Raw genomic sequence first — 12174 nt, 5'->3', positions numbered from 1 at the left:
AGGCAACACATATAATTCGTGCTTATAAAAATTATGAGTCTACAGCTGATTATTCACTTTCTTGAGCCCAAAGATAAAATCCAACAGTGTTCTTGGGCAGACACTAGGCCCAAGAACTAAGTGATGTCTTGGGCCAGTGTTTAGCCTGTTCAATAACTGGCGCTAACAGGACATCGTTACCTGCTCTATTTATAAAGCTGCCGAAGGCTGTAACGCATATTTATGTGCTTATCCTTATAAAACAGCTGTATGGCTCACCAGGGTTATCACTAGCACTTCACCCATGGATGCTGAGCCACAGGCATATTAAAGCTGCATAAGAAATGATGCTGTAGCTGCCGCTGAGTCATCCGAAGCACCCCAGGTGCTTGTCACCCTCTCTGGCCAGGGGCTACGGCCTTGCTGTACCTGCTGGCATAAGGCCAGCGCAATCGCTTCCTGACCTGCTTCTGTCAACGGGACCCAGATGAAAAGCCCTACTCTCAGACATGGTTTCATATTGCAAAACCGAGCAGCTACATAGACATTTATACATTCCTGCCACAATCCAGAAAGACATTCAAACAACTTGCCCAAGGCTGCAGAAAGTGCCACAGCTGAGAGAGGAACTGGTTTCACATACCCACTCTGAAGCTACGGCTTTAGGCGCAAGATCGCTCTCTCCCTTAGCTTCAATTATTTTTAGGTAGGATTTCAAAGGCCCGTCTCCTCCCAGTGCTCAGTCTAAGAGAAACAGGGAATCTGACCAGTCTCTGCATACACCATCAAGCTGTACCACGAGCAGACACACCGCGTGGGATTTGTTTCATCTAACTTCTCGTTGCCAAAGCCTGAGCCAGTTATCCTGGACTCCCCTTGCAGTCAATGAAAAAGCCCAGGCACCTCCAGTGAGTAATTCATCTCATCCAGAGAGAGGTGTCCAAGACTGGTGAGATGAATCACCCTCAGAAGTGCCTGTTCCTCCGCTGTGACTGCAAAGGGAGCTTGGAGAAAGGAGATCAGGCACAAAGGGCTGACTTTTGGACAGCGAGGTTAAAGCAGATGATCTCACCCGAGCTCCTTCTGTGGGGCCTTTTCTTCAAGGCAGACAAAACGAAGAGCCCTCCCTGGCAGCAAGGTTAGGAGCCCGTCAATCAGGTACCAGGGTTCTGCAAACCCACGTGGATGTTAACACGGCTTGCTCACTGCTGTGCCCTCCTCCCGTGGCAGCCGCCTGGGCCACTGTCTGTTTCAAGTCTGCACGCTTTGACAGACTAATTTGTAACTGCCTTAAGGGATAACAACCTCACTCCGAACATCACACATTTTGCACTAAGCAGCACAATAAAGTATTCACCCACCCTCTGCAATTTCCATCACTTGGTAATTCCTTCTCCGTATCAGGAATGCAGCTTTCAGGGTGGTTTCCACATTAGCGTCAGCATCTATCTTTATGTTGCTTCCTTATGAGCAACCACACTTCATTTTAAAATTCCCTCATTTCCTCTGAGATTTGGGATACACTTTTAACTGCTTTTCTCCCTTCACTGAACTATGACTTATCAACAGAGTTGCCTCGAGGCCGTGATCCAGCCCGTGTGCAAAATGGCCCATCCAGGCTGTCAGCCTGGATATCCGTTACCCACGGACATCACGGCTCCATCCAGCACCTCGTTCCTCAGCCCGGGACAGCTCACACTCCATTCCCGATTGTGGATAAACAAATGCTGTGCGCACAAGCACAGATGACAAAAATGATCAGGAGGTTAATATGGTGAGAGGCACAGGCTAACCATCTACCCTGCTCCTTGGCAGCAGCAACGCGCTTCCCTGCTCCCCTGCCGACCGCATCGCTTTCAGAGAGAGTGCAACTCTTCTGGAAACAAACCTCCTGTTTTGAGAAATTAATGAAAACGGAGCTCCAGCTATTCACCTTCCCAACCCCAAGTAGCAGAGGATGCTGCAACAGACAGGCTTCACATAGGCACACCCGCACCCAGCCGCTGCCCATCTGAGTGCACACTATGGGTTTGGCCACCGCCGAACCCACCCGCCTGCTCCTGGCCAAGCGACGGGGTGACCCCGGGGGCTGCAGGCAGCAGCCCGGCCGCTGCCCGCCCTGCCCTGCGCCGGCGCTGGGTCACGAAAACCCACCCAGCCTGGAAATTAAAAATAAACCCAGCGGGCCACCCCACAGGGCTGCTGCCGGGCTGGTTTTGCAGGTGGCAGTCCCCAAGGCCGCTCTCGGCCCGGCTGCCTCACACTTTGCGGGCGATGAACCGCATGCTGATAAATATACGCTAACCAAACACGTATATTATACGTTTTTATATATAAACGTGTGCAGCTGGAAGAGCCGAACAGGGCGCAGCACCCCTCCCTGCACCCCCCCGGCCGGGCAGGGGAGACCCGGGGGGGCCGAGCCCGGCGGCGGGGCCGGCACCACCGTTGCACCCCACTTCCCCACTCCGGCCGCGCCGCCCCCCGCCGCCCGAGGCCCGGCCAGGCCGAGGCGTCCCCGCCGCCCGGCCCCGGCCCCGGCCCCGCTAGGCCCTTCGCCCCCGTCCGAGCGGCGCCGAGCGGGTCGGCGCCTCCCCCCCCCGCGCCGCGGCTCTTACACTGGCAGCCGCCCGGGATCCCCACCATCGCCCGGCTCCTCGGCGCCTCCTCCCGCTCCCCGCCGCGGCCCCACCGGCCCGGCCCGGCCCGGCCCTTCGCCGTGACGCTACCGGGGGCGCGGCCTACCCGGCCCGCCCCGGCAAGGCCGCGGGAGGCCCGGACTGCTGCCGGTTAGCGGAGCAGGAGGCCCCCTGTTTGGTCAGAGGCGACGCTTTATAGATGAATTTAATGATTAATTTTAGCCTAATTGTGGTTTATGGCCTCCCCAAAAGCATCTCACCTTCTCCCCCCCTCTGCGCCGAGGTCTCCCGGCTAACACGGAGGTGTTACAATACCTGAGGCCCCGGTGCTGGGCTGCGGACAAAGTCCGCAGCCCAGCACCGGGGCCTCAGGTATTGTAACCAAAGTGTCTGAGATGCCTCCTGGCACTTCCCACACCCCAGCTGTAGCCCCATGCCCCGGGGGGTGTGTGGGGGGGTGGTTTCGGTGAGGTGGCCGGCTCGGCCTGGAGGGACACCAGGTCCTGGAGATGATGTTTGAAGAGTTGCAGGACAAGCGGGGTGAAGACTCGTGGAGTGGTTTGGGTTGGAAAGGACCTTTGGAGATCATCCAGTCCAACCCCAGGGATATCTTGCACTAGAATAGGTTGCTCAAAGCCCCATCCAACCTTCATGCCCCAATGACGGGGCATCAACAACTCTGGGCAACCGGTGTCTCACCACCCTCATCGTAAAAGCTTTCTTCCTTATAGCCAAACTAAACTGACCCTCTTTCAGTTTAAAACCACTGCCCCTTGTTCTGTCACTACAAGCCTTGGTAAAAAGTCTCCACCTTTCGTACAAGGCTTTATCTATTGAAAGGCTGCAATAAGGCGGGATGGGGCTCTTCCCAAGGACCAGCTAACTCCATGGTCCTTCTGCGGAAAGGGCGGGGGGGAAGGGACCTGAAAGTCTTGCTACAAGCTCTCATGGTTAGCTGTGGTGGTGTGGTTTAACCTCAGCCAGCAACGGAGCCCCACCCAGCCGCTTGCTCACTGCCCCCCCGGTGGGATGGAGGAGAGAATCGGAAGAGTAAAAGTGAGAAAACTCGTGGGTTGAGATAAAACCAGTTTAATAATTTAAATATTGTAATAATAGTAATAATAATACTAAAACTATACAAAGCAAGTGATGCACAGTGCAATTGCTCACCACCCGCTGACCGATGCCCAGCCAGTTCCCGAGCAGCGGCCCCCCCGGCCAGCTTTCCCCAGTTTCTGTACTGAGCATGACGTCCCATGGTATGGAATGTCCCTCTGGCCAGTTGGGGTCAGCTGTCCTGGCTGTGCCCCCTCCCAGCTTCTTGTGCACCTCCAGCCTGCTCAGTCGGTAGAGCATGGGAAGCTGGAAAGTCCTTGACTAGTGTAAGCACTACTTGGCAACAACTAAAACATCGGTGCGTTATCAACATTGTTCTCACCCTAAATCCAAAACACAGCACTGTACCAGCTGCTAGGAAGGAAATTAACTCTATCCCAGCCGAAACCAGGACATGTGGCTTTGTTGGCCAGGGAGCTCTGTGTGTCAGGAGATCTTCAACGGGCCTGCCTCGTCTCCCAGCACTTCTGCCTTTCCACAAATGCCCCAGGGAGCCTGGCCACAGGAAAACACATTTAGATTTACATGGAAAAAAAACCCAGAAGTTAAGTCAAATGTCCACGTCAGAGCCAAGACATGAGTGTTTTGACTCTGGCAAAGTCAGAAGCTTGAGTGCCATTTACCTCTGGTGGTTACCTCAAAGCCCAGAAATGCCAGAGTCTGTGATCGTGAGAGCTTCACTGAGAGCCTGAGAGTCCTGCCCGGGGTTCGTTGAGGCTGCAGCCTTGTGCTGATGTCCAATCGGCATCTGAAAACTAAGCAGAACCCTGCTCCCATCCTGGAGAGATTTGCCGTGATAGGTGTTCTCTAGGGAAACTGCAAGTAGGCCAGCTGGGTCAGGGATTTCCCAAAAGACTTGAAAGTAGCTGTAGGAGGAAGATCATGTGTCTGCAAATTGGATTATAGCCGGGGTTTCTGTTCCCAGCAATAAAATATATATGCGGTCCTGGAAGCAGGGCCAGGACCCAGTCTCCTGTCCTAGGTAGATGTCCTCACCACCAGTTAGCAAGTCGTGCTGGTACCAGTGTGGCTCTTGATGCCCTGCCGTCTCTTGGCTCAGCCTTGGCAGAGCTCATCACCAGTGAAGGAGAGCTCTTGGGATGGAGCAGGAGATCCAAACTGGCTGCCCTAAGGCACTATCCATCCCCTCAAGTTGCTGCCTGTATAATCAAGGCAGTAAGAGCTGTGAGCCCTACTCGGCTCTTGGGAAAAAAAGGGCACACAGGTCAGGGCTGCTGTTTCCCAGCAGGACCATGCTCCCAACAAAATGGGTTTGAACTCCCCCAGTTCTGGGCTGGTGGTTGCTGGCCAGCAGCCTGTTGAAAGCCCAGCTATGGGTGAGCTGCGGCGCACCGCAGCTTGGCAGTGGTTAGCTCTAGAATTTGCTCAGGGAGCCACAGGCTCATTTTGACTTTGCTGGCCAGGAATCGGCATCTCTTGGGCCCAGATGTCCCATGATGGAGCAGATGCAAATTTGCACTAAAATGACAGAAGCATCCATCTAGTCCCATCGTCCTCATTTTAACTTTGTGGCTTTGCCTCCTCCCTTTGCGAGATACCAGCGATTCCCTGGACCAGCCTGTCCGCCAGAGCCGGCATCCCCCGCGCAGCTCTTATCTCCTGCCACGCTGGCTGCAGCTTGGCTCTGGCCTGTGTTTACCACCACTTCATTTCAGTGTCATCTGACAGCCTTGCTGTGGCCAAATTTACACTGGTGAAGCAGAAAGGGCTGTTGTGTGGGGTGCTGATAAGGGCTTTGTTTTAATTTAGCTGGTCTCCAAAGCCTGTGAAGCCCCTAGGAGAGCGGCAGGCTGGGCTCCATCAGAGGCTTTCACCAATGTGATGGGATCACGTCCCCAAGCCACCTGGCCGTGCTCCCCAGCCGCAGCCTGGCATCTCCCCGAGGCTCACCCACGCTGTAGCCCTCCATGTGCCTGAGCGCAGACAAGGAGATGTGAACTGCTGTGCTGACAGCGTGGGGCCGTTGCTGCCCTGCTCCGTGTCCTGTCCCTCCCGGGCACCACGACCTTGGGGGGACATGCCCTGGTGTGAAGTGTCACTGCTTGGAACGGGGAGGAGGCGAGGAGGGCTGGGACCGCAAAGCAGAGCGCTGAGATGTGCTGGGGAAAGCTTCAAAAGAGGAGCTAATGTATTTCCATCTTCCTTTCTGTTCAACAGCTTTGGTGCTGCCCAAGGTAAAGCCATGGTGAGCACAGAGCAGCTCCATTGCATGCATTGCTGCTTTGTTTCTAAAGATGAAACAGCTGCAGAGGGAAACCCCAAAGAGGAGAGGATTGTGCTAAATAACACTCATAATACCTGCGGAGTACCAGGACAGGGTACATACAGGGCTTAATCTTGCAGACCTCAATGCCAATGAAAGACATAGGAGCTCAGGACAGCAGCTTTGGGGATGTTTCCGTAGTTATATGCGACTTCCCCACAGAAACAAGCTCATGTTTTAAATGCGGCCATCCTGCCACTCCTCTAGCAAGTGTCTTCTACAGAGATGGAGAGGTGTGAGGGGGGAACGGGCTCTCCGTGCTCTTTCTCAGGAGATCTGAGATGAGTGGTGCCAGGGTTGTGGGCGAGACCTGGGGCATGGTCCTGTAGGGAGGATGAGCTCTGGATCCTGACGGTGTGCGAGTGGGGCGACCATGTCACCCTGAGACACACGCTGCTGTAGCCTGCCCTGTGGGGAACACCCCTTCCCCACCTCCAGCCTCCCAGATTTTAAGCCATACAGTGAGCTGAGCTTGTCTCGTGCTCTCTGGAGCTGGGGTGCGGGTTGGGAAACATCAATAGCCATCAAAGGAGGGGGGCAGTTGGAATTTTTGCTCTGTTGGTACATTGGTACACAGAGCAGGGTTTATTTGCTCTGAGAGAAAAAAACCCACCCAGCCTTTATGAGTATGGATTTATATTCTGTGTCCAACTGAGCAACACCTGTTCACTTAGCTGATGTTTCTGTATGTCCTTGAAATAGGCTTGTGTATTAGAGAAGAAGCTCTAAAGGCACATGGACTTTGTTTGGAACCCTTTTTTTTAATCATTTAAACGTGATGTATTCGGGACAAGAGACAGAAGACTTCTCAGCCCAGTGCAGTATGTGGGCACACGCATCCTAGAGAGGTAGATATGTACGTCTGAATATGTATACCTATATCACACCCGACTGAGCATCCACAGTTTTGCAAACAGCATTTTTAGGACTATAAATACACAGCCACTATACACGTTGTATATCTAGGGCCGATAAAACACAAAACCTCTTAAAATATTCACACATGCACTCCACAACTCAGGAAATGCCCCCATCATCTTTAAACATATGATCACATTTCATTGCGTATCAGACAAACAGTCAAGTCATGATGTGTTTCTCCATGGTGTACTCCTCTATTTGGTGCATGGGGGAACAGCGCTTGCCGTATGAGCAGGCACTTGGCATCTGCTCTGCTTATTTGCTGGCATCCCACACCACAGCTCGTGCCACGCTGAGCGAGCTGTGCTCTGAAGACGCATTTTTTCATTTCTGTTTGCTGTCCTGCCACATCCTCACCCGTACCCGAGCACCGATGTAAAGCACCCTTCTGGGTTTGATCCTCTTTCACTCACTGTGCTCCTTCCAGCTTCTGCCCCAGCTCCTGCAAAGGTCCTACCAAAGGAAACCTCCTTCATTGCATGGCCTTGAGTCCCCCTCTGAATAAAGCTTGTCCACCAACATGGCAAGGGTGGCTGCAGGTGGGAAGCTCGGTCTCTGGGAGCAGGACTTCACAGCCTCGCTCCTGTTCTTCCAAAGTGCGGATCTGTGTGACCCCCCACCCCAAGGGAGGCCCTGTACAGCAGGGTACGGACCGAGGTGGATCACCAGAAGGTCTGAAACACTTAGATATCCCTCCTAGACTCTGTCCCTGCAGCTGGTGAGGTAGCTGAGAGCAGTCGAAGGTTGTTATCCTCTCTGCAGACCCGTGTTAAAAGGAGGGAGCAGGATGGCTCCCAGGTGGGGGCAGTTCTCAGCTGGTGACCATGGCCCTGGGCTGGAATGAGCTCTCTCAGGCAAAGATGTATGCCCGTTCTTGCTCCCCACAGCTCAGCTCCTTCAGTCTCGTCCTGCCTCTTCCTCACCCCTTTGCTGTCCCTTCCCAGGTCCCACACCAGCTCAGTCCTCCCATTCCCTCTACAGGGCAGGCAAATCTAGTGGCAAGGATTAACGGGTCTGATCAAAGAACAGCGAACGCAAGAGCAAGAGGAAATGTTATTTGGAAATCTCTCATCTCGCAGGTGTGTGTAGCTCTAAAAATGCTGAAGAAAGAGTAATTACTGTCATAAAAATGAGTGGGAAATGAGATAAAGGGTTTATCTCATGGGGCAGGTCATGGCAGAGTACCCTGCCTGCTTCCTTCGCTGGGAACTGGTTTTCAAAACAAGGCAAAATGGAAAGTTTAGTACAAGCATCATTAATACGGGCGAGAACTGAGTGAAAGGAGAGCGGGGCAGATGGTGCCAGAAGGGGAGGTCTGGAGCTTGGTGGAGTTTCCCAAGGTCAGTCCTGGTGTCCGTTCAGTGTTTCTGCCGGCACGACGCAGTGCACAAAGGCAGGTCAGCATTGCCCGGAGAGTCAGGCGTGCCCGGTGGGAGAAGAATGGGATTTCATCGAGCAAGAACTGCTGGAGGAGAGGAGGGGTGGGATGAGACCACCTCACCAGGTGGGAGGCAGAGCGCACAGCAGCTATCGAGCCCAAACAGGTAATAATTCTGTGATAAAATCTGGGGATATTATTTATCACACAGGTCCCTTTCCTCAAACATCAACGTTTGAACCTGAGAGCATCCAGTCCAGCTTAGAAACCATAATTCTGTCCCTGAAACCATCTCAGATCTTCCTTGTTTGTATATTCAAGCTGATGGGTGCCTGCTGCAGCCATAAAGAAGGTTATGCTGTCTTGAATATCATATTTGTTTTCCAAAGGCCATCTGGCTGCATTTCTTTATTGTTTGAGAAAGCAGTGACACCAGCAGTGCTGCATTACCCCCAAAATGCCCTGTGCTGGCAGAGTAAATGACTGGAGGGGCAGAAAAGAGACGTGAGCATTCGGTTGTCGGGGCTGTGTATCAGGGATGCACATCACTTTGTGAGATCTCTCAGCTCTTCACTGAGATGAAGAAACTCGATGTTCAGGACCTCAGGAGGCAGCGAGCGGGTCCTCTCCCATGTCGTCTGCTCCTCCAGGTCACCGGCTAGCCAGACACCCGCACATTTCTGCAGCTCAGAGTTGCAGCTCTGGGTTTCCCACCCGGTGCATGCAAACCGCGATGGCCTCTGCAGGGACAGCTTTCTGCCAGGGTCCACACACCTGCTCCCCATATGCAGTGAGAGAGCTCAGTGCCAGGCAGGATCAGGCCAAAGTGATGCAAAGCCAGTGAGTCAAAGGCAAGTTGTTAGACCCTGCCCTGGCTCCAATGCACAGCAAGAGCTGAGGAAAGCCCAGCCCCTGCACTGGTTTGGACTTGTCAGAGGATGATGCTTCCCAGGTTGTCTTGCTTTTGGCTTCTGCCGTGCTCTGGGGGCAGGAACACCACCCAGCCTTGGGGACACCGGAGCCGCAGTGTGCATCGATGCCATTCAGGGACCTGCAGCTGCAAACCTCCTCAAACTTTTACCATTTCAGCCTCAAACCACCCCCTTTTCTTGCTTCAGAGCAGCACTCGGCTAAGCCTGTGCCTAGCCGGGCAGGCTGCCTGCCATCTGGCACAAGCAGGACCAAGTAGAGTTAAATAAATGTTAAATACACACTAACTCCATGTGACAACTAGCAAAAGGCAATGACTTCAAGCTCCAAGAGTCTGGTTATGTAAACAGCATCCTGAAATTAATATTTACCTTTTAAAACAAACAGATATTTGGGATGTTTCATAGTCTTTCTGCCTAGCAGATGCCAAGAACAACAGCTTGGTACTGCAGGGAATTGGCTTGACAGCTCAGGGGATAGTAAACTCCCCACCAGTCTCCAGACTGCGAGGTCAGAGCCGGTCCCTCTCTTTTCAAGCAGATAAATTCGCACAAGCGCCAGATTAATCTTTGCTCAGGGGCTGTGACCTCTAATGAGGAGCAGGAGCCGCCCCGACGTCGCAGCCGGGGAACGGGGATTCGAGCAGCAGATGGGCTGGAGGATGAAGGCTTTGGGGATGCTCTGAGCAGACCCTTGTCCAGCGGGGCTCTGGGGAGGCAGAAGGGCTGTCCCATGGTGGGAACACTGCTTGGGCGGCAGCTTCACCTCCAGCCTGGCCGCTGTGCTCCATTTCCAGCCAGACCCGCACCCGTGGGGTAAATCCCATAATTTCTCTTTCTCTAAGGGGTGATCGTTTTGCAAAGTCAGAGCGCAGCCAGGCTTGGGGATGGGGGCTCGCTGCACACTCCTGGTTTCTGCTGCTGCTCCGTGAAGAGCTCCGGTGGCTGTCCCCATTCTCACATGTGCACCCAGCCCTCTTCTGGGGTTTGCTATGGTTTTTTTGTCATTTTTTATAATTTTCCAGCAATGGCACATGCGTGCCCAACACATACACAGAGCAAAAGTCAGCTGCCACCCTGGAGGTGTTTGGGATCTCAGTAAATAGGGGATGAGTGGAGGCAGGGGTAGGAGCCCGATTTCAGTTTTAATAGGATCTTTTTTGCGGATGTCTGAAGCAGAAGGAGCTTTAGGTGCGTCTTGCAGCTCGCCACTTCTGCCATCACCCACTGTTTGACTTTATTTCACCCCTCTGCTCCTAACGCACCTTCTCAGCTTAATCCTTGGCACTGTGCTTTCGGCCTCTTCCTCCCAGCTGGGGATGGCTTCTCCTGGTCGGCTGTGGTGCTCGTCCCCTCCTCCATCCCACGTCTGGCTGTGGGTGCACTCGTCCCACCCGGCAGCTCGCTGAGGGTTTCGGGCTGGCGTGGCTGTGCAGGGGTCACGCTCACAGCCACCACGTGCCTGTCCTGGCGCTCAGCTGGCTCCTACCTTGGATTTTCAACTCCCCCCAGCAGATTCTCGGTGCATTTTTCGACCTCCCTTGGAAGGGGAGAGAAAGGGCACAGGGAGCTGGCGGGGCTCAGGGTGCATCAGGGCTCGGAGCGGAGCTGAGGATCCCGAATCCAGCCCTCCAGGACACACCGATCCCACGAGCATCTTGCCCTGTGCGAGGGGACATGGGGCTGCCACCTGCTCCTCGCCCGCCGCACAGCTGCTGGCTTGGGATGACAAACTGACACCCTCTTTCGGAGGCCGTTACCTGCCAGGCACGGCAAAGTAAACCCATTAATGCCGGTGGCGGGTGGGTGGGAGCTGGGGCGGGCCGGGGCCGGGAGGATGTGGGTAGGCTCTATTACGCCTGTAAAATAAAAACCAACAACGACGCCAGCACGGCTGTGAGTGGGGCCCCTCCATGGGCGATGGGGGGGTGATGGGGACTGATTAAACAGATGACACCCCAAAAGTGATGTCAAGCCAAGCTGAGCGCACCAAACCACACGAGCTATAGGATGCTTGGGTGCCAGTGAAGGGCTGCACCCAGCCTGGGGTGCTCAGCATTTCCAGAGTGCCTGTGCTGGAAAAAACAGTGTATCTGAGTAACGATTCATGTTGAATACCTCTTTCTTTTGAAATCTAAACCTCTTTGCATTTAAACTGCTGACAATGTATGTCAGGGCTTGCAGTTATGGTGATTTAAAACGTGATAGCAAGTGGTAAGTAATGCATCTGCGATGCCAGAGTCGAACGGGGAACCTGCATCTCATTGCAGAGGACCGGGGCTGGGTGATGTGATGAACAAGCTTTGACAGTGATCGCCTCGTCAGGAAGGGCCGTTGGGCTATTTTCCGACTTCGCTTCCTTCAATTAGTTCAGTTTGCTGATGAGGTCAGCCAAAGTTGAGCTGGAGAAAGCGGGGGAGTTTTCCTATCGAGTGACAACTTCAGGCTAAAACTGGGAGGATGCAATTGGGTCGCCCGGAGGTCTGTGGGGACGCGGGGACGGGGACGCGACGGCCGGGTCTGGGGGATGCCGTCAGCCCTCCTGCTTCCTGGGCCAGGTCCAGCTCCGGAAAGGGTGTCCAAAACGCGCTCGTGTCTTGTGTCTGCACTGCGTCTCAGCGTCCCCTTACTAATTAAAACCAATTGATTATGAAGTTTGGTGCACGGTAATTGAATGTCAATTTTCCCTAAATAGTGGTTGATATAAATAAAACAAACCCTGAATCTCTGCTATTAAAATGAATGGGTTACTTGCATTTTATATGAAAGCCTAGAAACCGAGGCTCCGAATAAGCAGACTCAAATAATCCTCTCCGAACTGGAAAAAAAGTAATGCTGGAGTTTTGAGGAACAGCCATGCCCCAGTATAAAAGGGCATGTTTTCAGAGCTGGGAGCAGGAGTCAGTCTTTCTTCAGGGAAATAACCAC

The 12174-nt window shown here is 53.6% G+C and overlaps 1 protein-coding gene across 3 annotated transcripts in view; it reads right to left on the bottom strand.

Annotated features, from left to right (window-relative positions):
• CBFA2T2 (CBFA2/RUNX1 partner transcriptional co-repressor 2) overlaps positions 1-2657 on the bottom strand; it is a 66373-nt gene extending 63716 nt beyond the window's left edge. For all 3 annotated transcript variants that reach the window (XR_012996525.1, XM_076352445.1, XM_076352446.1), the window contains exon 1: positions 2598-2657. Coding sequence is in view for 2 of the 3 variants with exons in the window: in XM_076352445.1 (XP_076208560.1) it covers positions 2598-2625 (28 nt within the window). In the remaining variant the exon portion in view is untranslated. The remainder of the gene's footprint in view (positions 1-2597) is intronic.
• Between the last annotated feature and the right edge of the window lie 9517 nt (positions 2658-12174).

Source organism: Aptenodytes patagonicus, chromosome 14, assembly GCF_965638725.1.
Source record: "Aptenodytes patagonicus chromosome 14, bAptPat1.pri.cur, whole genome shotgun sequence".
Classification (NCBI taxonomy): domain Eukaryota; kingdom Metazoa; phylum Chordata; class Aves; order Sphenisciformes; family Spheniscidae; genus Aptenodytes; species Aptenodytes patagonicus.
The sequence above is the reverse complement of the archived record's forward strand: the minus strand, read 5'-3'. Positions and strand labels throughout refer to the sequence as shown.